Source organism: Coregonus clupeaformis, chromosome 15 (genome assembly GCF_020615455.1).
Source record: "Coregonus clupeaformis isolate EN_2021a chromosome 15, ASM2061545v1, whole genome shotgun sequence".
In the NCBI taxonomy this organism is placed as follows: Eukaryota; Metazoa; Chordata; class Actinopteri; order Salmoniformes; family Salmonidae; genus Coregonus; species Coregonus clupeaformis.
This window is the reverse complement of record NC_059206.1, coordinates 18,694,892-18,720,714: the sequence shown is the minus strand read 5'-3', so window position 1 is coordinate 18,720,714 and position 25,823 is coordinate 18,694,892. Positions and strand designations below refer to the sequence as shown.

Sequence of the window (25,823 nt, the reverse complement as noted above, 5' to 3'; positions counted from 1 at the left end):
GCATGGATGAGCCTCCTGAGAGATGATTGGTTTTTAATCTTCATAGAAATCACTTGACGCCTAATATCCTTAGCTGTGAAGGTTGACTTGTCCTTTCTGTTTAACTATTACTGAATATGGAAAGACTGAGTGTAAAGTCTAACTGCCGCATAATATTGTAATGTTCTTGGAAGTCAGATATTTGTGTAGACTATTTGCAGGGGTGTTTCCATCACATTGTTTGACTTTATGGACTTTGTGGGAATAGGTTAGATCAAGGAAGTTAAAGAATCTTTGGTTGGATTGGGTTGGATTGGGTTGGATTGGGTTGGATTGGGTTGGGTTGGATTGGGTTGGATTGGGTTGGGTTGGGTTGGGTTGGGTTGGATTGGGTTGGATTGGGTTGGGTTGGATTGGGTTGGATTGGGTTGGATTGGGTTGGATTGGCAACACACTGTCTGGGTTAGAAAACATGCTCTAGTTACAACCTTTTCCATCACTGACATTTAAAGACTGTTCCAGTAAATGATGCTGAGGAAACACCATAGCAGCACTCAACCCAGCATGACTTCTACTCCTGAAACACTGCTCCCTAAAAGTTGATGAGGAAAAGCAGGGAAACTCTCAACAATTTTCACAAGTCGCATCCTATGCAACCAAATACACTTCACTCTCTGTTGCCCCTGAGGGAATACGTTCAATTAAACCAGGGTGTCGATCGATAGTATGTGGGCAGAATAACAAGACACGTCTGCCATCTACTGTCAGTGCACTCTCCACACCAGGCCATTTAACCCAGCCATGCAGGGGAATGAATGCATGGGCTGCCTACCAAATGGCACCCTATTCTCTGTTTAGTGCACTACTTTTGACCAGGACCCATAGAGCACTATATAGGGAATAGGGTGCCATTTGGGATGCAACCTTGCACTGATTTCCCTGCCTGCTTGCGTTAAATGGCATTGTGTGGAGAGTGCAGTTAGCCCTGGATCTCCCTGAGCTGTCATCACCTCTGTCACACTTTCTAACGGCTCCTGAATGGGCCCTCTTCTCGGCCCCCACCTCCCTCGGCTCCCACCTCTGGGCTCTATAGGTCCCAGACCTGAGTCATCGTCGTATCAGTCAGACACTTCCAAGCCAAGACTGTGAAAGACATGAGCCACTAATGAGCCATGATGGAGTCAGATATCAATATATCTATTATGTTGTGGGAAGCCATATCATGAGAGGAGTCTTTTGAAAATAAGAAAAAGGTGGCCAGGTGGCCAGTTTGATGCAAAAACTTAAGTGAACTGTTAACAAAATATTTTTAAAAAATAAGTCAGAGCAGATCAGCCTATAGAATGGCAATACAGTAGGCAAGATGCATTGAGGAGAAGGAGTCTTATGACCATATGACTCATTAATATATTCTGTAGGTGATTCAATCGATAGAGTGGTGTGACTCTTTTGTGACTTTGTCATGTATTCACCTGAGTCTTCATTTTAGTGAAGGGGAACCTGTTTTAAGTTGATTCTCCTATTCTTACGACTTTCAAAGGAATATCCAGCCAATACAGAAGATTAATATCAGCTCCAGTATTCATAAAGTGTCCTAGATTAGCACTCCTATCATGAGATGCTTTATGAATAAGGGCTTTTAACACCAGCCACTAAAGCTGCCGTGACACAAATTGATAACAACTGGTTAGGTTTCTGAGAGGACAAACATCATGTTTGTATAGTGAACATGGTGAACATACTGTCATCGATGCTTGTGTACTCTGTACATTGCAACTATCTATTGCAAATACAGAGTCTCTATTGCAATGCTGTAGGCCACTAGAGAGACCAAATGTGGTGATTTACTTATATTATGAGAAGGCAATATAAGGACATGTTTGTATAGTGAGCATTCTGTCAGTGTTTGTTTCTTGTGTGCTGTATTGCAACTGACTGTAATGCTGAGTGTATATTTCAATGATGTAGAGCAGGGGTGTCAGAGTTATTCCACGGAGGGCCGAGTGTCGGTAGGTTTAAGTTTTTTCCTTTCAATTAAGACCTAGACAACCAGGTTAGGGGAGTTCCTTACTAATTAGTAACCTTAATTCATAAATCAAGTACAAGGGTGGAGCGAAAAACCCGAACACTCGGCCCTCCATGGAATGTGCTGTTGAGAATACAATGAGGTCTCAGATGTTGGTGGTTGACTTTGATAGTGCCCTCAGTCTATTCAGAAACACAAACACTCTTCTTCCTGAGAATGGCCATCTGATCAAACCTTTAATAACACTTCCTCCTTATTTATTTATGTTGTGCTGTCTAAAATCCCCTCTAGATCCTGTCACAGATTAAACCCAAACAAAGGCTGTGGCTGTGAGTAATGTGTTCTCTCCATCTTCTGCCATCAACTGATTTGTCAGTCATCACTATGTTGGGGCTGCGTTGACGCTGACAGCTCCTGACCCTCTCTCTCTCTCACTGACTGACGGAACTATGACATCACAAGTGTGCGTATACAATAGGGTGGGGGTGAGAGTAGCACACTCACCCCGAGCTTCGACACGAGAGTTTCACATTGGGGTTTCACACCTGCATGTGCTGCCATCGCTCATCTTTCTCTCTCTCTCTTTCTCTCTCTCTCTCTCTCTCTCTCTCTCTCTCTCTCTCTCTCTCTCTCTCTCTCTCTCTCTCTCTCTCTCTCTCTCTCTCTCTCTCTCATAAAACCACAGGGAATGATGAATAATGACATTGTTGAACTTGGGCCATTTTTTCCCAAACACTGGTGATCTATAGAAACGATACAATACCGTATCTAAAGTGCTTTTGTAATTTAAGAAATAGTAACTGCCACTCCATTTTTGTTTTACTTGAGCAAATCATCTCTGTCTGTGCTATGCTGACATCTAGTGTACAGAATGCGGACACTTGAGGTGCTGCTAATTTGAGGTGCTGAATATGTATGTGTTTTCTGGCATAATTCACAGCTACATCAGCGGCTGTGCACTGACTATTTTAATCTATAAACCCATTGGTTTCTAAATGAGTTAGTAGTACAGTGTATGTCTTACGTTACATATTGTACTACTCTTTATCAGACACATATCCAATCCATGAACAATGGAATTATCTTCCCTTTTGACTGAAGTTGCATACAGTATTTCTCTCAATTGGATATTTATTCAAGTGAATGTCTTACAGCAATTGGATGTTTGCAATTAGATCTGAAATATTAGGATGGTTAAGAATGAAGTAGCTTATTATCAGGGCGTGCAGCTCTGAGATAGCCTTACTATCCATAGCTCCGGTGGTGCTGTATGTCATTGCATGGTGATCACAGAACACAATGTCAATTTGCCCTCTCAGATATCAGACCTAGCTATCTGGCAGGCCGGATCTAGCTACCTGGCCGGCCGGACCTACCTGGACCTAGCTATCTGGCAGGCCGGACCTACCTGGAACTAGCTATCTGGCAGGCCGGACCTAGCTACCTGGCCGGCCGGACCTACCTGGACCTAGCTATCTGGCCGGCCGGTAGGACCTAGCTATCTGTGGTAATAAATTCATTTTTGTAAGGGGTAGCTAGCAATCTTAGCCAACTAGCTTCTCTCGGATGGATGCAGTCAAGACAGGTACTACGTAATCATATTGGAAGATAAATAACCTAGCTATAACAAGCTAGAAGTTAGTCTACTAGCACAAGTCGGCTCAGTTGGTTGCTGCCTCTCCCTCCCTCCTTGTTCCCGTTTCACTCTGCAAGGCCCCTCCTCCGCCTGCTCTCCCTTGCACTTTATCAGCTCCGATTAAAGTAGCTTACAAATAGATTTTTCTGCTGCTTCCCTCACTTGGATCCGACCACGTTTATATGGAACTGGTCGTCCTCGGGTCCATTCAGAGCAGGTCTCTGAATAAAAAATTTATTTATGCATATTTACAACAGGATGACCAAATGACAATCCTACATCTGTAATGTCAGATACGTACAGTTGAAGTCGGAAGTTTACATACACTTAGGTTGGAGTCATTAAAACTAGTTTTTCAACCACTCCACAAAACAAGTAATTTTTCCAACAATTGTTTACAGACAGATTATTTCACTTATAATTCACTGGATCACAATTCCAGTGGGTCAGAAGTTTACATACACTAAGTTAACTGTGCCTTTAAACAGCTTGGAAAATTCCAGAAAATGATGTCATGGCTTTAGAAGCTTCTGAAAGGCTAATTGACATAATTTGAGTCAATTGGAGGTGTACGTGTGGATGTATTTCAAGGCCTACCTTCAAACTCAGTGCCTCTTTGCTTGACATCATGGGAAAAGCAAAAGAAATCAGCCAAGACCTCAGAAAAAAATGTGTAGACCTCCATAAGTCTGGTTCATCCTTGGGAGCAATTTCCAAACACCTGAAGGTACCACGTTCATCTGTACAAACAATAGTACGCAAGTATAAACACCATGAGACCCCGCAGCCGTCATACCGCTCAGGAAGGAGACTCGTTCTGTCTCCTAGAGATTAACGTACTTTGGTGCAAAAAGTGCAAATCAATCCCAGAACAACAGCAAAGGACCTTGTTAAGATGCTGGAGGAAACAGGTACAAAAGTATCTATATCCACAGTAAAACGAGTCCTACAGTGGGGGAAAAAAGTATTTAGTCAGCCACCAATTGTGCAAGTTCTCCCACTTAAAAAGATGAGAGAGGCTGACTAAATACTTTTTTCCCCACTGTATATCGACATAACCTGAAAGGCTGCTCAGCAAGGAAGAAGCCACTGCTCCAAAATCGCCATAAAAAAGCCAGACTATGGTTTGCAACTGCACATGAGGACAAAGATCGTACTTTTTGGAGAAATGTCCTCTGGTCTGATGAAACAAAACAAAAATAGAACTGTTTGGCCATAATGACCATCGTTATATTTGGAGGAAAAAGGGGCTAACTTGCAAGCCGAAGAACACCATCCCAACCGTGAAATACGGGGGTGGCAGTATCATGCTGTGGGGGTGCTTTGCTGCAGGACGGACTGGTGCACTTCACATAATAGATGGCATCATGAGGAAGGAAAATTATGTGGATATATTGAAGCAACATCTCAAGACATCAGTCAGGAAGTTAAAGCTTGGTTGCAAATGGGTCTTCCAAATGGACAATGACCCCAAGCATACTTCCAAAGTTGTGACAAAATGGCTTAAGGACAACAAAGTCAAGGTATGCTACCAAATACTAATTGAGTGTATGTAAACTTCTAACCTACTGGGAATGTGATGAAAGAAATAAAAGCTGAAATAAATCATTCTCTCTACTATTATTCTGACATTTCACATTCTTAAAATAAAGTGGTGATCCTAACTGACCTAAGACAGGGAATTTTTACTAGGATTAAATGTCAGGAATTGTGAAAAACTGAATTTAAATGTATTTGGCTAAGGTGTATGTAAACTTCCGACTTCAACTGTATATGTCAGATTACAGCAAGTGACACCTCATTATCCACATTACTGATATACATTACATTTCAAATGCTTTCCAGGGTAGCACTCAAAATTCATTAAGAAAACACACCCTGGTCAATAAGAGGCTTAATTTCTATACATTTTATTTTATTTTACAGCCATTGCATCCAGTGAGCATTTTCTATGAATGTCGTACACTGCAACATGAAAACGTAGGGACAGTTACAGTATAAAAAGCACCACGTTGTTATTCACAGTGTCATGGAATACAATATACTGTACATTCTTAGGGCATAGTTTTCTCACCACTGAAGATAACCTTTTACTCCTCAACAACATCCCTTTACATTTATTTGCCCTAAATATGAATGTTGTTGGGACCTGAATCGAGCTGGCGTGCTAACCTTGCGATCTAATATGTGAATTACTACTCCGAATTATTACTAATATGCTATAGGAATCCAGGTAGCCTACCGTGTATAATGTCAAAGCTTAAAATGTAATGGAATCTACTAAATAAATTAAGAATGTATTCATTAGTGAAATTAATGTGTAATTTAATAATTTGAAGGACATACTAGTGTAGTCATTCATTTCATTGTCTCCGATTCTGGCAACAGAGGCATCATTCCCATTAAAACTGAAGGGGCATTTCATTGTTTATTTGAACACAGAATTAATTCAAAGATGTGGATGAAGCCTCTGTCATGTCTGGCAGCATTTACGTTCTTCCTTCTCCTGGTTTCTTTATTCTCCTGGCTTTCTCTTTCTCCTTCTGATCTCATCTTTCTTTTGGGACCCAGGGCTCTGTGTCTGTCTGTCTCTGTCTTTCTGTCTTTCTGTCTGTCTGTCTGTCTGTCCTGTCTGTCTGTCTGTGTGTGTGTCACAGCTTGGAGGAGGGGTCACCAGCCTTTCATCCCAGACCGGCTCCCAGCTCCCCCAAAGCTCTATAGGTGGGAGGACAAGTCTGGCAGTAAATCCATATCTGGTTCAGCATTTATTATCTTTATTGAGAAAAGCAGTTGCTTGCTCTCTACGGCCGATGAAGCCATTCTAACTTCGGACAACATTGGGGACATCATTGGCCATGTGCTTGGCGGTGGCTTTGCTGTCCTCTGGCTGTGCTGGCTTTCTGGTCAGCCTGGGGCTTCCTGTGGCCTTCCTGGAGGGCTGGGGACTGAATAGAATATGTACTGTATTAATCAATTTGGTTAGCACAGAAATTCAACTTCTACCTTTTTACCAACAGCCCCCAGACACATGTTGAGAGGCACAGGGTCAGCCACTGTGCCCCTGGATGGAGAGGATTTGGGGGTTAAAGGAAAACTCCATCCAAAAACTATATTTTGGTATTTGTTTCATTATCCCATAGTTGATATAGTCCCAAAATGTTTTGCATGTCAGCAATCAAGTTTTCAAAATACAGAAATCTGGCCTGAATGATGCATTTTGCATCCTATGATGCTGTGTTTTAAATGCATAATACGGTCCAGATTTCAGTATTTTGAAAGTTACACATCTTGAAAACTTGATTGCTGACATGAAAAACAATTTGGGACTATATCAACAATAGACTAATGAAACAAATACCAAAAGTTCGTTTTTGGGTGGAGATTTCCTTTAAGTGCAGTGGTTCATACCTGGAGGAGCCGCCCATCTTGCGGTGGAGCAGGGGGCTCCTGGAACCCTTGGGTTTGGCTGGGGTCTGCAGGGAGTCCTGTGTCTTCAGTGACCTCAGGCTGAGGAGGCCGCAGTAGTAGTTACACTGGTGCTGAGAGACAAACTGCTCAAACACATTGGGGTTCTCTGTGATCCTGAGACTTTGGTACCTGGAATAATTACAATAGATTCAATGATACAGATAAGTAAAGGAACAGTTTGTTGACAGAGCTTTGTGCCACAGTTTGTTATTACAGTATTGTAATTGTAAATGGTCTATGTAGTCATGAATATCTCTAGAACACAATGTTCAGAAAATACAACAGAAAAAATTATAGGCCTACCAACCCTTTCGATTTGATGGAAATTCCAACATTTGTGATCTTGAAGTCAACACCTGCAACACAATCACATAAAATGAAAGTTAATTTCACCTGTTCTGTTATTCAGCCCAAACAATGTCCTGGTAGAGTTAGTCATCCGAGACTATGGACACTGTACCTTCCATCCGAGACTATGGACACTGTACCTTCCATCCGAGACTATGGACACTGTACCTTCCATCCGAGACTATGGACACTGTACCTTCCATCCGAGACTATGGACACTGTACCTTCCATCCGAGACTATGGACACTGTACCTTCCATCCGAGACTATGGACACTGTACCTTCCATCCGAGTGAGCAGCAGGTTTCCATTGGTCCACTGGAGGATCCAGTGCTGCAGAGCACAACACTTCAGTGCCGCCTCTGAGCCAGTTCTCATGACCAGCCGGCCTGTAGCGTCCATCAGACAGTACCTCAGATAAACCCCCTTCAGGTCAGACTCCACCGTAGCGTGGGGAATGGTGTTGGCAGGCCGGTACATAAGGTAGACTGGGATCACTCTGTGTAACCAAGAAAATACACACACTGTGGTATGACAGAGGAGTAAACAAAGTAGTGAAATAATACGTTTCAAATCATTTTGATGATCTCACTCACTCCAGCGCTACTCCAAAGGTTCCTATCACCCTACATTCCGCAGCAAAGATCTTGCAGTATTCACGAGCGAGGTTCTGAATTCTACATTCCTTTTGGAAAGAAGATTACATTTATGATCAGACAGAAAAACTTGAATTGGGTTAGGGGTCAGAGCTTTGACTAAATGTTTTTGCGATTCCTTTCATAACATCAATAATATGGCCCAATCTTTTTCAATTTTTTACTACCGAGAAACATTGATTCCCTTTAAACATTTACTTTATGTAAAATAATGAAAACCCTTCACCTGTTGGGTGATTGCCAGGTTCCTCTCGATCAGGTTACTCTCCTCCTTGGCTCCGTAGTAGGCGATGGGGCTCTTCACCTTGATGTAACAGGTGGTCCCAGATTCAAACACCGGCTCCAGCCCATAGATGACCTTCACCCTGCAGGCCTTGTGGGAGCAGCCCTCTCCTATATGGGCCTCCTCCATCATGATACGCCCAAAGAGCTTACTTCCCCAGACTCCAGAGTCAGCCAGGCCCTTGGTGAACAGCAGTGGGACCATCTCTATCTCCTCTCCCACTGTAGAGAGGAAAGATAGTAAGATCATCAAATATAATGCACTGGAAGTGGTATTATGAGGTAGCCTCGTGAGCCGCCTGATCACACAAGCTTACATGAATGGTTTGCTGAACGGAGCTAACCATTCATGTACAGTGCCTTGCAAAAGTATTCATCCCCCTTGGTGTTTTTCCTATTTTGTTGCATTACAACCTGTAATTTAAATTTATTTTTATTTGGATTTCATGTAATGGACATACACATAATAGTCCAAATTGGTGAAGTGAAATTTAAAAAATAACTTGTTTCAAACAATTCAAAAAAATTAATAACAGAAAAGTGGTGCGTGCATATGTATTCACCCCCTTTGCTATGAAGCCCCTAAATAAGATCCGGTGCAACCAATTACCTTCAGAAGTCACATAATTAGTTAAATAAAGTCCACCTGTGTGCAATCTAAGTGTCATATGATCTGTCACATGATCTCAGTATATTTACACCTGTTCTGAAAGGCCCCAGAGTCTGCAACACCACTAAGCAAGGGGCACCACCAAGCAAGCGGTACCATGAAGACCAAGGAGCTCTTCAAACAGGTCAGGGACAAAGTTGTGAAGAAGTACAGATCAGGGTTGGGTTATCCGAAACTTTGAACATCCCATGGAGCACCATTAAATCCATTATTACAAAAAGGAAAGAATATGGCACCACAACAAACCTGCCAAGAGAGGGCTGCCCACCAAAACCCACGGACCAGGCAAGGAGGGCATTAATCAGAGAGGCAACAAAGAGACCAAAGATAACCCTGAAAGAGCTGCAAAGCTCCACAGCGGAGATTGGAGTATCTGTCCATAGGACCACTTTAAGCCGTACACTCCATAGAGCTGGGCTTTACGGAAGAGTGGCCAGAAAAAAGCCATTGCTTAAAGAAAAAAAGAAGCAAACACATTTGGTGTTTGCCAAAAGGCATGTGGGAGACTCCCCAAACATATGGAAGAAGGTAGTCTGGTCAGATGAGACTAAAATTGAGCTTTTTGGTCATCAAGGAAAACGCTATGTCTGGTGCAAACCCAACACCTCTCATCACCCCGAGAACACCATCCCCACAGTGAAGCATGGTGGTTTATACTGCTAAAGCAACACTGGAGTGGTTAATGGGGAAACGTTTAAATGTCTTGGAATGGCCTAGTCAAAGCCCAGACCTCAATCCAATTGAGAATCTGTGGTATGACTTAAAGATTGCTATACACCAGTGGAACCCATCCAACTTGAAGGAGCTGGAGCAGTTTTGCCTTGAAGAATGGGTAAAAATCCCAGTGGCTAGATGTGCCAAGCTTATAGAGACATACCCCAAGAGACTTGCAGCTGTAATTGCTGCAAAAGGTGGCTCTACAAAGTATTGACTTTGGGGGGGGTGAATAGTTATGCACGCTCAAGTTTTCTGTTTTTTTGTCTTATTTCTTGTTTGTTTCACAAGAAAAAATATGTTGCATCTTCAAAGAGGTAGGCATGTTGTGTAAATCAAATGATACAAACCCCCCAAAAATCCATTTTAATTCCAGGTTGTAAGGCAACAAAATGGGAAAAATGCCAAGGGGGGTGAATACTTTCGCAAGCCACTGTAAGCTTGGGGATCAGGTGCCTCGCAAGGCTAATAATGGGGTGTGACCGGACAGTATTGAACACCAAGTAAATCCTAACAAATAATAGACAAATGTAATCTTACCTTCTTGATCCTCACGCAGAAACATGCCAGAGAGTACTGCAAAAAAGAGACAGAGTAGACAGAATGAGAGATCAGAGACAGAAAGATATAGGAGATAACGTGTTGAAACAAGTCAAACTTCAGAAATTGAACTGAGACACTAGTGTACATACTGTCAACACTGAGTAGGAAGTCTGTTGTGTCTGTCCCGTATTCATTAGTGATGGTGCAGCCATAAACTCCACAGTCTCTGCTGGACGTCTGGACAATAGCCAACGCTACCTGAGTCTCATCTCCTGCACTGGGAAACACACAGGAGTCAGGGATGGACAGAACAGCAAAATAAACAGAGTTTCAGAAAGCTCTAACTATAGAATTGCTCAGCCACATGGTGTCTCTATAACACCTTTACATTGTGGCCATCAGGAAAACCGGCTTTGATCGTGATTATTTTCTTGTTGATCCCTTTTATGAACTCTATTTTCCAAATTTTGGCTACAGTATTTCACGTCAAGGCAGCCTGCATGGAGGACTTACCTTCTTTTAACCTCAGCGATCTCCACCTCATCCCTGAACCACTTGATGGTGGAGTCACTAAGAACGTTGAAGAACTGGCACCACAGCTTCAGATGTCCTGCCGCATCTGAGAAGGGCTCTCCTCTAATCTTCCTGATGACCTGAGGAGCTGGAGAGGGGGGGTAAAGAGAGGAGGGGAGAGAGAGAGAGTAGTGCCAGTAAGAAAGGGACCCCCGACAGACAGGCACAACTAGGTAAAGATAAACACTTACTTATGTTTCAGCTTCCTAACTTTAAGTAATATGGATACTATTTCAGTTAAGCCTCCATTTAAACCCCCCTGGCAAGTAGCTGGCCCCATAGAAATACAATGAATAGAACGGGCGTCCCCAGTCAAATTGCCAGGTTTAGAGGTTGCAAGCCAGTTCTATTCATTCTATTTCTATGACTAACGCCCCATCTCGTGACAGTGTCAAAGCAAACAAGAGTAGGAAGCACGGAGGCTCTCGATAACACTCCCTACTGGAGCTTAGCCAAAGGAAACTACACTGACTCCAATGGTTAATTTAATTGAATAAGACTAGGTACTCTCTAAAAGCATGCCAATTTTTTTGTTTACACTAAGCTGATATATCTTGAAAGGAGTTTACCTTTGAATGGGTTATGCTTGCCCTTCTCAGCTGGTTTCTCCTCAGTCTTGGCAGTGTCGGTTGTTTCCAGGGCAGGTTCCTGGCTCTGTTTGGGGGACTCTGAGGTTGGAGCCAGCTTCCTCCTACTGAGCAGTGGGGAGCGTCTCTCTGTTGGAGGGGTGTGCTGGCCGTTGGGGGGCTGCAGCAGGGGCGACCTGCGGGACAGACCAGGGGACATGGGAGAGGAGGACTCTGGGGAGAGCCTGGAGCTCATCCTGGGGACCTCCTCTCTCTGGGGGCTCCAGGTGTCAATTGGTGAAGCAGCAACTTCCGGGTCCTCTCCTTTGGGTTTCGGGATTAAGATTTTGCGTCGAGCGCCGGAGGCCAGCTCCTTTGGGGTGGCTGAGGGGATGGGGGACACACTGTCTGATCTCTTCAGCAGGCCAGTACTGCTTTCAGTGACTGAGAAAGATGTTGAAGAGTCTGGCTTTGAATTTTCCTCAACTTTCACCTCCTTGGATGGAGAGCCTTTGCTATCCAACAGAATGGTGGGAACAGGTACTGACCCTTGTGTCTCACTACTTGGGGAACCCTTGGTATCAAACCTTCGTACAGTCTGAGGACCAGGCTGAGGAATATCAGGTTTGCATGCTTCCCTCTGACCTAAAATAATACCAGTATCTGATGAAGAGTCTCTCCGTTTTTCACTGACAGGTTGCAATGTCGGGGTTGCAATGTTGTTTGTAAATCCTGGCTTTTTAGTAGAAATACTTTGGTTCTCAGTGGCACTAGGAAGTGAGCTAGATTCCTGTGAACGCTCCGAAAGGGGAGAAGCACACCTTTTGTCTCTGCCATGTTGACTGCTGAACACTGGAGGCAGTGAGTGTGAAGAATCCATCCCTTTGACTGTATTTTCTAGTGTTTGTTGTTTCTCTGCAGTGAAGGTAACCGATGAGATAGATGTAGGAGGAACTGTAATGTCCGAGGACTTCTGCTCTGGAGTAACAAGAGAAGACTCCCTTTGACCATCCTTATTCGCAGCCGGACTAATATCAGCATTATGATCCAAAAGATGCTCCTGGTCTGTACCCATGACACTTTCAATGTCTGTCACTATACATACAGGAGGATTACTGTTCTCTAAAGTGCCATCCATGTCTATGATAGAGATAGGAGGAATATCAAAAGCTTTAGGTGAGGCTTCAGTCATAGCACTAACTATGGGAGACTCAACTCGTTCTGGTTCAGAGGTAGTAAACCTATATTCTACATTTGAAGCTGAAATAGAACCGACAGACGTATCGGTTTCCTTCTTACAAGTGTCTTTCTCAGGTTCCTGCCTGTACTCTGTCTCATCCATCCTCAACTCTGGACTTTGCATTCTCACATTCTGTATGTCAGTTGATGGAGGACATTTAGGTTGTTTGTCTGTGTTTATAATTGGTATAAGGGGCATTGAAATGGTAGCTACTGAAATAGGTGCCTCTGAAATGGGTGGCACTGGATTGGGTGCCACTGAAATTGGTGGCACTGGACTTACTTCTGTAGGGGCACTTTTCTCCATTTGTGACCTTAGAAGCTCGGCATTAGATATTACTATGGCTACAGGTGTTGGGGCTTTTGTTTGTTGTTCTGAGATGTTTGTGTTTGGGACACTTGTTGTTGTGTCTGCCGTCTGGGATGTGTCTGGAATAATAGGCTGAAAGCGGGGATTAAGAGAAGGATTTGGAGAACACATTTTTTGAATATGTGGAATTTGACATTCTGCTATCTTCAACACAGGTATACTCTTTTCATCAAATAAAGCCACTGCTATACTTTCAACGTTTTTCTTTTCAGGTGCTTTCGTAAGTCTTTCAATTTCACCTTCCTGAACTTTGCTAACTTCATAAACAGTTTCCATATCAGCTCTTCTCTCATAACTGTCTCCCTGTGCATGTAACTCAGACAGATTATTACCCTGTACTTTATCCTCAACTTGTATTTCTGTCTCCCCAACGGTTTTTATAGCTATCTCAACTTGGCCTTGCTGGCCGACTGAGGAAACACTACACCCCAAGGTTTTCTCACCAACACCCAGGCTTTCGAGGGGTGACTTTAGTGGCTCTGTAAAAGGTAATGTATGGCTCTCATTTGATCCCCTGGAAAGATCCCATGTGCCCTGCGTTATTTTGTCAGAGGCCGATTGGCACGGAGGATTGTGCAATGTAGGAGACCACTTGTTGGCATCTGGTGTGACCTCTCTGTCCGATGACGATGGAGAGCGTTGTGGCGAAGGTGATTGTCCGTCCAGCTTGCTCCGGATGGTTAGTATTACAGGTTCTTGCCTGACAGGTGTTCCATTCCTCTCTCTCGCTGTCTGTCTGTGGTTCTGTGTAACCTTGAGGCACAATACAAGCAGAGACAGATTTCCATTTTGTAAATACTTTGCCACAGTCATATCCATGACACATAAACACACATCATTGTTATATACACAACAAAAACCAGGGTGGAACTTAAAAGCGTTATCTTATGAACAAGTCATCAAAGAGACTGCTGTAAGTGTTAAAGACTACCAAAATAACAACAAAGGCTTGACCTTTTCCCCGACAAAACTGAAATGCATTCCACATCCACAACCTAACAATGTGCAAAGCTCTGTCACCTGCAGATGTTTTTACTAGTTTTAAAATAAATGTCAGTATGTATTTACACATATTCATTTATCCCTGTGTGTAGTGATGGTACCAGTTCTACTGTACAGATAGCTGGAGTGCTGGAGGGACACAGCGATCTCAGTCAATCAAAGATAAAAGGAGAGAGGAGAAAGACGATCGCTCTAAATACACTATATATACAAAAGTATGTGGACACCCCTTCAAATTAGTAGATCCGGCTATTTCAGCCACACCGTTGCTGACAGGTGTATCAAATCGAGCACACAGCCATGCAATCTCCATAGACAAACATTGGCAGTAGAATGGCTTTACTGAAGGGCTCAGTGACTTTCAACATGGCACCGTCATAGGATGCTACCTTTCCAACAAGTCAGTTCGTCAAATTTCTGTCCTGCTAGAGCTGCCCAGGTCAACTGTAAGTGCTGTTATTGTGAAGTGGAAACGTCTAGAAGCAACAACGGCTCAGCCGGGAAGTGGTAGGCCACACAAGCTCACAGAACGGGACCGCTGAGTGCTGAAGCGCGTAGCACGTAAAAATCGTCTGTCCTCAGATGTAACACTCACTACCGAGTTCCAAACTGTCTCTGGAAGCAACGTCAGCACAATAACTGTTAGTCGGGAACTTCCTGAAATGTGTTTCCATGGCCGAGCAGCCGCACACAAGCCTAAAATCACCATGTGCAATGCCAAGCATCAGCTGGAGTGGTGTAAAGCTCGCTGCCATTGGACTCTGGAGCAGTGGAAACGCGTTCTCTGGAGTGATGAATCATGCTTCACCATCTGATGGCTGAATCTGGGTTTGGCGGATGCCAGGAAAACGCTACCTGCTTGAATGCATAGTGACTCAATTTAAAGTTTGGTGGAGTAGGAATAATGGCTGTTTTTCATGGTTCGGGCTAGTCCCCTTAGTTCCAGTGAAGGGAAATCTTAACACTACAGCATACAACTGACGATACACAACTAATCTTCTCCTTTCCCCCTTCTGATAACCAGGTGGCGAATCGCATCTCTGCATGTCTGGCAGACATATCAGTATGGATGACGGATCACCACCTAAAGCTGAACCCTGGCAAGACGGAGCTGCTCTTCCTCCCGGGGAAGGACTGCCCGTTCCATGATCTCGCCATCACGGTTGACAACTCCGTTGTGTCCTCCTCCCAGAGTGCGAAGAGCCTTGGCGTGACCCTGGACAACACCCTGTCGTTCTCCGCTAACATCAAGGCGGTGACCCGCTCCTGCAGGTTCATGCTCTACAACATTCGGAGAGTACGACCCTGCCTTACACAGGAAGCGGCACAGGTCCTAATCCAGGCACTTGTCATCTCCCCGTCTGGACTACTGCAACTCGCTGTTGGCTGGCCTCCCTGCCTGTGCCATTAAACCCCTACAACTCATCCAGAATGCCGCAGCCCGTCTGGTGTTCAACCTTCCCAAGTTTTCTCACGTCACCCTCCTCCTCCACACACTCCACTGGCTTCCAGTTGAAGCTCGCATCCGCTACAAGACCATGGTGCTTGCCTATGGAGCAGTGAGGGGAACGGCACCTCTGTACCTTCGGGCTTTGATCAGTCCCTACACCCAAACGAGGGCATTGCGTTCATCCACCTCTGGCCTGCTGGCTCCCCTTCCTCTGCGGAAGCATAGTTCCCGCTCAGCCCAGTCAAAACTGTTCGCTGCTCTGGCACCCCAATGGTGGAACAAGCTCCCTCACGACGCCAGGACAGCGGAGTCACTCACCACCTTCCGGAGACATTTGAAACCCCACCTCTTTAAGGAATACCTGGGATAGGATAAAGTAATCCTTCTACCCCCCCAAAAAAAAAAATTGTAAAGTGGTTATCCCACTGCCTATAGGGTGAATGCACCAATTTGTGAGTCGCTCTGTTTAAGAGCGTCTGCTAAATGACGTAAATGTGCCCTTGAGCAAGGCACTTAACCCTAATTGCTCCTGTAAGTCGCTCTGGATAAGAGCGTCTGCTAAATGACTAAAATGTAAATGTAATACAATTACATTCTAGACGATTCTGCGCTTCCAACTTTGTGGCAGTGTTTGGGGAAGGCCCTTTCCTGTTTCAGCATGACAATGCCCCCATGCACAAAGCGAGGTCCATACAGAAATGGTTTGTAGAGATCGGTGTGGAAGAACTTGACTGGCCTGCACAGAGCCCTGACCTCAACCCCATCGAAAACCTTTGAGATGAATTGGAACGCAGACAGCGATCCAGCCCTAATCACCCAAGATCAGTGCCCGACCTCACTAATGCTCTTGTAGATGAATGGAAGCAAGTCCCCGCAGCAATGTTCCAACATCTAGTGGAAAGCCTTCCCAGAAGAGTGGAGGCTGTTATAGCAGCAAAGGGTGGACCAACTCCATATTAATGCCTATGATTTTGGAATGAGATGGTCGACGAGGAGGTGTCCACATACTTTTCATCATGTAGTGTATCTAAATATGGAATGAATCTTGTTTTCAATTTTGCCCTCGCTCTCGTGTTAAGTGCTGAGTGCTCAGACATATTTACTAATTGGAACCCGGTCAATAGATGGGGCAATCCTGTTTTCCAGCTATAACTCTGTTACTTTCTCACAAACTGTTCTTGACTTGACAGCTATGGCTTGTAGTCAAATCACTATAATTCACACAGGTTCAACCCCTCAGATAGAACGCTTTTAATACTGTCTAATAAAGCTACTGGTGGTGTAGTGTTATTAAACTAATTTGATTATGATATGATTATTACTTCACTTAAAAGGTCATTTGATGAGCCATAGAGATTAACAATACCCTCACAAACACAGTGCAGTTCCACATTACAGGACGAGGAGAGTAATGTTGTAACCAGGTGCAGAGTGCATGTGGATCTGTTGTGAGATTGACTCCTGGTCTGAGCTCATGTTCCTTTAATCTTAGATAAACATAACATTAAGAGATAGATTACTTAGCTGAAATAAGCACCATATATAATTGGTCTGCTGAAATTAGCTCCAGAGGTTTTAATTGGCTCCGGTGTGATTCATGTGTCACTCCATCAGTGAATGGAATAAGCCCAGAATTACTGAAAGGACCATTCACATTGCATCTACTTTGATTTCAATATCACAGAACTAAAATATGGTGTTGTGTGAAATAATAGTGTATCCCCTTTGATTAATCAACTAACAAATTATATTGAAATGGTGAGTATATGAACATTTACAATGACAAGTACAGAAGGGAGAGTATGCTCTTAGGTTCACATTGTACAACAATCTATTGTAGGCCTACACTGGTTTCATTGAAACAAGAAAGTGCAGAATAACCTTTCTCTCTCTCTCTCTCTCTCTCTCTCTCTCTCTCTCTCTCTCTCTCTCTCTCTCTCTCTCTCTCTCTCTCTCTCTCTCTCTCTCTCTCTCTCTCTCTCACAGTGTTCACAGTGGAGTGTGTGACAGTGGACTATAATAATAATATGCCATTTAGCAGACACTTTTATCCAAAGCGACTTACAGTCATGTGTGCATACATTTTTACATGTGGGTGGTCCCGGGGATCGAACCCACTACCCTGGCGTTACAAGCGCCATGCTCTACAAATTGAGCTACAGAGGACCACGTAGACAGACTAAAACATGGAATGTTTTTAGGTTTAGTGAGGAGACAATGGAATGTGGCTCATTGAGTCTGTCTCAGCACTATTTTCACAGTACTTTGTTTCTAGACCTTCCTTGACTTTGGTTCAGTAGAAGGTGCAGTGTTTCAAAAAGCCCTAATAGTATGAAATCATAAATGTCTTCTTTGGAGAGAAAAAACAATCAATGCCTAAAATGATTAACAATTTTTTGGATAAGAGACAAAAAAACGACATCATCTTCCTCTCTGTTCGCCTGGCTGCGACCAACAGTTTAACTGAAAGACGAGGATAACAGTGCAGCTCAACTCTCAAGGATAGCAAACATATTACTCCTCATGCTCTCTGCCTCTCTCTATGTCTGGACCAACCCAAAACCATCTGTACCATTGTGCTTTTCACTCTCATGCCAAGTGTTTTCCGCCACCAAGACCATTCTCTGTAGCCTTAAAGCCTCACACTGTCAAACCAGCTAAGATGGTTGACCTCCCAAAATCCTTATTGCACAAAGCGTACGCATAACATAAGCCTTGAGGTACTCTTCGATCTCTATATTAATGTTTTCAGCCATTCGATATGTAGCAGTGGTAATATAGCTGCTGTCCGTGCCAGCACATGCATCATTACACATAAGTCTTGTCACACAGAGAGGGGCATACTTGTAAAGTCTAATAATAGCCCTGTGGGTGCTTGTGTTACTGATCTGATCTGGCTGGTGTGTGTTGGAAATGTTAGGCGCTCCATGAGCTCATAGGGACAGGGCAGAGACACTCACCACTTCGCCCAGCAGTGCAGGCAGCCGAGACACAGACACATTCTTTGGGCACGTGCTTGTTTCCTCCACAGACAGCTGATCTCCTGACTGTTCACACAGACGCTGAGGCAAGGCAGAGACAGCCTCGCTGCTCTTACAGGGTGTTGTTAGTACTGACTCCACTGAACCCCCAGCAACTTCAACTGTATCTGAGTTTAGCACCACAAGCACTGATGCTGAACCCTTCACTGGGCATTCAGTTTGAGCTTTTAGGGGAGTAGTGGTGCTGTTTAGGTGTTCCAGGGCAGAAGGCTTATCGTCTACCTCCATGTCTGTTACATTGCTTTGATGGGGTTTAATGTCCTCTGGTGTGTTGCTTAACACCTGTGGAGTTGTTACTGAAGGACTTGCTTGTGGTTGTGGCGTAACAGAGTGACTTGGTTGTGGTTGTTGTTTTACAGATGGACTTGGTTGAGGTTGTAGTTGTGGTTGTAGATTCGCAGAAGGACTTGGTTGATGTGGTTGTAGCTGTGGTTGTAATTTCACTGAAGGACTGGTTTGACGTGGTTGTGGTTGAAATTTCACTGACGGACTTTGTTGATGTGGTTGTGGTTGTAGTTTTACTGAAGGACTTTGTTGTGGTTGTAGTTTCGCAGAAGGACTTGGTTGTGATTGTGGTTTCACATAAGGACTTGCTTGGAGTTTCGCTGAAGGACTTGGTTGACGTAGTTGTGGGGTTACTGAGGAACATGGTTGTGGTTTTGCTGAAGGACTTTGTTGACGTGGTTGTGGTTGTGGTTGTAGTTTCCCAGAAGGAGGATTTGGTTGTGGTTGTGGTTTCGCTGAAGGGTTTGGTTGTGGTTGTGGTTTTACTATATGGCTCGGTTGTTGTTGTAACGTCACAGAAGGAGGACTTGGTTGACATGGTTGTGGTTGAGGTTTCGCTGAAGGAGGACTTGGTTGTGGTTTTAGTTTAGCTGAAGGACTTGGTTGTGATTGTGATGAGGTGACAGGAGGAACTGTACTCTGACTCCCCATAATATTGTTATTTCCAACCTTCTGCGTCACCTGAGCCACTGCACCATTCTGACTCTTATTCCCTGAGATGGTTTCCCCTGTAGAGAGGACCCCAGTAGAAGGAGACAGGATGCTAGGCTGTCCGTTGTGTGGTGGGGTCTGTACAGGTACTTTATCCTTCACTTGGACCTTCACTTCTTCCATTACTGACACAGTGTTGTTCAGTGGGGCTCTCTCAGGCTGCTTCATGTATTTTACACTCTCTGTCTTTGAGGCTGAAGTTTCAACAGCACTCTCCACTTCCATTACCTCTTCTGATGACCCCAGTGAGGGTGAGGACTCAACCAGACAGGGTGTCACACTGACCTCTCCTCCTTCACTCATCCCTCTCTCCTCAGGCCCATTCCCTGCTTGGCTATCAGCCGTCATCCCACTCTCCTCTCCATTGGAGATCTTTATCTTCTTCTTGGCCAGTGATGCTTTTGGCGTGTGTGGAGCAAAAGACTTCTGCACTGAATCGTAAACATACGTCAGGCCTTTGCTGCTGCTATTCTCTGTATTGGCTGCCTGTCCATTGACATTGGAAGCCCCAGCCCTGTTAGTTTCCCGCTTTTCTTCTCCCCCCACAGGTGTGTCCTGTAGCCTGGCCTCTGCCTCCCCAGTATGAGCCTGAGCGTTCTCCTCAACCCCTTCATCCTCCACAGAGCAGGGGGCGCTGAGGCTGGGGTCCATGGGGGACCGTCTCTTCCTCTGGGACCGGTCTGGACTGATGGTCCTCAGTGTCTCCTGCCGAGCAGCAGGAGACCCGTGGTTCTCCTTGTCCCACAGCTTGGGCTCCTCCAGCTCTCTGCGTGTGTTTTCGGCCTTCAGTTTGATCTTGGCGAAGTACTGCTGATGGATCTTGTACTCGCTCATCGTCCCCACCTCAAGGACTCCAGAGCAAGACACAATGCCTTTGTTGTTCCTGGCTGACGCCTGGTAGATGGCTGCATCCTCCATAGTGCAACTGTAAAGAAAACAAATTATAGATACTTGTATTATACAGTTGCTGCACAATTCTTTTACATCGCTATAAATCATTTTTGGGTGCATCAATACAAACCAAACTGACTTCAATACAAATGACAATTATGAGCCTGATACATACTTGTAAATGTGCAATGAATGGTTTTGTCCATTGCGGGAAATGTTGTATTTAGGTAGTCCACAGTATCTGTCCAATTGCAAATCATCTTTGTACCATGTCACTTCTGGAGCGGGGTGACCTGAAAACAAATTGAAACCGAGAGAGAGTGATAAAGACTACATTTCGCACTTACTGTAAAATCTTCAGATAGATAATAGTGGTTAGCAAGTACAACAACCAAGTATGTAGGCTATTACAAATAACGTATTGCACCCACTCACACACCGGAGGAGCGTTTACCTGACACCTCACAGGTGAACTTGATGTTACAGGTTTCAGATACGGCTCTTGACTTTAATGTTGTCTCAAAGGATGGCTGGGTCTCCTCCGTTAAATGTGCCATAACACAATGTAGTGTGCTCCTGCATAACACACTTAGTTACATTTTCAAATTCAAACAAATGTCTCTCACCTGGGCCAAAGCTATTTTCTAAATATGTAATCTTCTATAAGGGCAATGGAAGATAGCCAAAATATGCGGTATATACAATGCAATAGTTTGTAAAATATGTAAACACATTTTTATCAACACATTCAACCCTACATACTGTAAGGTAATGTGATTCCATATCCTAGTGATTTGATTTCCATGGATTGTCTTGCTTTCCATAAGAATTGCAGAGGTCAAAATGGGTGTTATGTAGTTTGTGATGCAATATCTGGTGCAATCCAATATCACTATAATCAAATATAAGCCAACATATTTCACCAAGCACACATTGTTCCAACTTTCATCCTCAATGTCATCATGGGGAGGCAACATAAGTCAGGCTAAAGAAAAGCTAAAAGATAGCAAGTGCTGGTGTTAGTTGAAATGAATTTCATGAAACAAATACATGACAGTACCTTGATGGCCTGTACTGAGAATAGCTGTGACTGGAGTAGCTATGCAGAGAGGAAGCAAATAGAAGCAGCTCATCAGGCACAATGCATAGGCGTTCTGGCATGAAGAAGTGCTCTTACATAAACTATCACCCATTGTCATGCTTTTAATTGCTTATCAAATTGGTTATCAATGCTTTTAATTGGTTATCAAATGATTATAATTGGTTATCACATTTCATTGGTTATCAAATTGGTTATCAAATTCCCATATTTTAGTCCATATGAAATTCATTTTACAGTAATGAGACATACATGACTCTAAATGAATATAGTGCATTCAATACAGAACGCAGGTATTGAAGGATCATTACTGAGTGACAACAAAAACTGCATTTGTATTCAGAAATGTAATTTGAATTGAAAATGAATGAATTCAGATTCTATTTCTGTTGGCACTAATATCACTCCATACACCATAGCTTGAAACATCTTAATTGGTGGATATATCATGGCTGTAATAATGGCCATAAACAGAGTGTTTATGTGTAGGTCTAGTCACTCTGTCAGGTGTTGTCATCTTTTCAGTCTCTCTGCCAGATCATTAAGATAGGGTGCTGCTAAGGACATGGTTTGTTTCATTATTTATTTTGAATGACTATTGCCTAGTGTCAACAATAAAACAAGATCAAACCACTGACAGTGGAAAAACACTAAGTGACGTCATCAAGTATTACATGATGATGCAATCTGTACCATTAATATTTTACTGAATTACAACTAAGAATACTTGTTTTAACTTGACTTGATAGTTCATACTAGGTTGCAGCACGCACTTGGTCATAAGTGGACATACCCAGTAGTAGGAAGATTGGATTTTCATCAACTTTTCTTCTATTTTTGGGATGCATTTTGGAAGATGGTTTGAATTTACACAGGCTTATGCAGTGAGTTGCAGTTTATTTATAAAGAGCTGAGAGCTGACCTTCATGATCATAGCTTTTTATGAGCTGGTAGTGAGTGTTGCCTATCAGCTGGCCATTCAAACAGCCTTAAATACAGTAAACAACACCATGGAAACCAACTATGACTTTGATATGTGGTTGTCTCACCCAGTTACCTTAAGATAAGTCGCTCTGGATAAGAACGTCTGCTAAATGACTAAAATGTAAATGTAATGTAAATATAACTAACACAACTATCTATAACTAACTAACACACTGAGAAATCATTTCAATCCAAGCCATCCAATCATTTTAATTGAAAATGGCATTATAAATTCCATGTTTATTGTTTTATTGTTAAGACCTCATAATGCAATGATGCTGAATCAATGGTTAAACTTAATTTCAAAAGAAGAGGGATGTGGTAATAAACAGATTATTACATTCTTGTTGCTTGTTTAGGTACAGTAATATTTCCTGTGTTGGGTTGCAGGGTTGTGTACCTGTTTTCAGGCCTGACACTAGAGAGGTAGCTGCGGCTGCTGGCTCTGCTACTCCCTATGACATCATCTCCATTGTGGGAGCTGGACCTCCCGTCCCCCGCGGAGTAGGAGCGTGTCATCAGCCTCCTGGAACTCATTCTCCAACAGATAGAGTTTCTCTTTCAAACTTAAATTCCCAGGAGAAACTTCCTCAGAGAAGTCGACAGATGATGATGTCAATCCACCAAACAAATGAGGTTTTCTTCTGTGGCGGTTATCTGTTATGGTCTAAATCTGGGAGAAAGCAGCTGAAAGAGAAATTAAAATGACAGTAAGTTATTTTGAATAATAAGATACAAAATCAAGATGATGCCCCTTTTTGGTAAATATTAATGAAACCTCTTCTATTATCTTCATCAATTGTAGTGTAATGCCTTATACTATAGAACCTGACATCAGCAACAGAGATGTTTGGTAAAAGTAAGTTGTTATGTTCAGTTGGTAACACATCCATGATATCATCATTCATCGACAAGCTATCTACCATCAGATCTGTGAGGTAAACTCACCATTCATAGCTTTCCTTTTGTCTCTTTGTAGATGGACCCACCACTCTCTCCGGCTCAAGGCACTGTGCAATTTCCAATCAAACATGAGCATGCGTAGCCCGCCAAACCTATTTATAGCAGGCCTACAAATAGGCACAAGAGCACATCACATTTTCCAAAACTAGCCTTCAAACCATTTTAAGTACAATACCCCACCACCACAAAGAAAACTCCATTGGGAAAGAATCCGTAGAAAAGCGTTTTGATGACATCCATTCCAGCATTGTGGAAGAGATAAATCCATATGGAACAACGCTTAGTCAGAAGCCACAAGGCCATCTAAGAGTTGGCTGCCCTCCAAATGTTACGAATTCGGTTAAGCAAGTTAGGCCACCACGAGTTTGTGACCTGGTTACCATTGGAAAACATTTCCTCTAAAACAGCAGAGGATCTTTCATATGGCCCAATGGGTGACCACGCTTTTTCTTCTCTTAAACAGCGTCCATGCTTAGTGCTTGATACAGCCTGTGGTGCTAAAGTATCATATGACCCTGTCAATCAGAATGATGACACCAGCCTTAAAAGTCCATTCAAACGAGTTGTAAATTCAGGCATCCAGTCCCATCGCTCCCACTTTCCAAACATAAAAGTGTTTGGTTACACTGACTGACCTTCCAACGCAACAAGCTTGTTGATCATGCATATGAAAAACATATTGGGAAAAAGATTAGTCTAAATGCAATAGAACATTTTGCAATGGTTACTTATCTGTAATATGTGTATGCTAGTGATAACATGTAAAGAAGTGTTTTTCTTAGTGAATTTTTCACAGAATGGCCTTGCAAGTTGTGGATGTCACTTTCGTCATCCATTGGGCTTCTGTTTGGTTAAGCTGTGATGACACTGTTAGACCACCCTGGTCCCTGGCCTGTGCTCTCATTGTGTTGTGATTGACACTGTTCTGTCAGACCCCCAGTGGAAAAGCAATAGGAATAGAACAGCCTTATATAGTTCCTTCTGGCTATTCAAGATCTATGGGTGTGGGTGGTACATTGCCATTTGCTCATCCAACTGACGGAGCACACTGAAAATACAGACAATATCGTTAATTTTACGGAAAATTGATTTAAAAAATCACATTTGGCCATCAGTGTCCCCTCAAAAAATGAGGTGCATGATGCCTCATTTGTGTAGTTCTACATCATTAGTAAGTCAATGAATGGACAACAAATTCAAAACAAAATCAAAATAACTCTAAAGAAGGATATTATACTTTTCACCTTCACTTGCATTCTCTCCAGCATACCGACAACTCAACATGCATCTCAGTGCACTAGGGATTAGGGAACGTAACTGGCACTATCACTATGAATTCCCAGATTCTTGAGTGAGTGACGCTTAAATCAAGTTCAAAGATACCAATCAGAATTCCTCCCATGTTACTCTGCATAGACAGTCATCAGATTACACATGCATACGTGCCTGCTGCTATAGCTGCGCTGCTATTTTAAATGACTATTTTTTTTTATTTCCATCGGTGTGTCTCTCAATAAGTTCCAGGCCCTGTATTTTACATGGCAGGTTGATGCAGTGTGTCTCTGTTTATTATCAAGATGAATTATTCCACTGTGTGTGTCAGCTTCCTGCTTCCCCTGTTTGTCTCCTGGCCTCTAGAGGTCAGCTGTGTTCCCCTTTGCCTTAGTTCTTCCTCATGTGTCCTAATTAGCTTATCCAGGTCACCTGTGCCTTGTTTCCCCCTTGTGTATTTTAGCTGTGTGTTTTCCCCTTGTTTCTCACTTGGTTATTTCGTCCTGACTGTGTGTCTCCTGCTTTGTCTCACCGTGTCAGTCCTAGTAAGTTTTTGAAGTTATCTTTAGTTTGTTTTTCTCCCCTCGTGGAGTTGTTTTGTTTTGCCTCCTGTTTTGGAACATTAAATCTACTTGCCTGGAGTATTGCCTTGGGTGTTTTATTTGGGTCCTACAACATCTCCTCTGTGGCTAAGGGGTAGTACCCCCAGCTCTACACTTCTGAGACCGGAGTTCTAACCCGGATTGTGACAGAATAACCAAGTCAATCATGGACCCAGAAACACTCAGTTCCCAGGACCTGTTGGCGGTGATCATTCGACATGAGGCTTCTTTCCAGCGCCATGAAGCCGTTCTCAGCCGACAAGAGGAGCTGATGGCTAGACATTCTCAACTCCTGGCCGAAATGATGAGTTCCCTTCACCAGCTCTTTGAACGCCTCCTTGGTCCTCCCCCCTTCCCCCGGTCACCTCCCAGTGACGACAGGCCTTCTCGGTTGGCGGAGCCCCGACTACCACCTCCCAAGCCCTTTTCTGGGGATCCAAGCTCTTGCCAGGGT

General features: G+C 43.5%; 1 protein-coding gene across 3 annotated transcripts; it reads right to left on the bottom strand.

The window, feature by feature from the left end:
* Window positions 1-5,535: 5,535 nt before the first annotated feature.
* On the bottom strand, window positions 5,536-23,946 carry LOC121580101 (alpha-protein kinase 3). Of its 3 annotated transcripts, XM_045225030.1 has the most exons (16): window positions 23,481-23,942; window positions 22,933-23,219; window positions 21,510-21,548; window positions 20,904-21,025; window positions 20,625-20,742; window positions 18,482-20,483; window positions 11,464-13,822; window positions 10,835-10,982; window positions 10,471-10,598; window positions 10,319-10,354; window positions 8,339-8,616; window positions 8,053-8,141; window positions 7,738-7,955; window positions 7,417-7,465; window positions 7,050-7,238; window positions 5,536-6,586 (listed from the first exon to the last, which is right to left on the bottom strand). In XM_045225030.1, exons 2-16 carry the CDS (start codon window positions 23,067-23,069, stop codon window positions 6,463-6,465), a joined length of 6,036 nt encoding a protein of 2,011 aa, XP_045080965.1. In that variant the 5' UTR covers window positions 23,070-23,219; window positions 23,481-23,942; the 3' UTR covers window positions 5,536-6,462. The 3 variants fall into 3 exon arrangements, with proteins under 3 accessions (XP_045080965.1, XP_045080966.1, XP_041751105.2); XM_045225031.1 differs by lacking the exon at window positions 21,510-21,548 and having other exon boundaries at window positions 23,481-23,941; XM_041895171.2 differs by lacking the exons at window positions 5,536-6,586; window positions 7,050-7,238; window positions 7,417-7,465; ... (2 more) ...; window positions 8,339-8,616; window positions 10,319-10,354 and having other exon boundaries at window positions 10,501-10,593; window positions 23,481-23,946.
* Between the last annotated feature and the right edge of the window lie 1,877 nt (window positions 23,947-25,823).

Coding starts and splice junctions, on each gene's coding strand:
- LOC121580101 (XM_045225030.1), bottom strand. CDS start 23,069: ATGAGTTCCAGGAGGCTGATGACACGCTCCTACTCCGCGGGGGACGGG. Junction 20,484..20,624: donor CATTCATTGCACATTTACAA/GTATGTATCAGG, acceptor TTTTCTTTACAG/TTGCACTATGGAGGATGCAG. Junction 10,355..10,470: donor CTTCCTACTCAGTGTTGACA/GTATGTACACTA, acceptor TCTTTTTTGCAG/TACTCTCTGGCATGTTTCTG.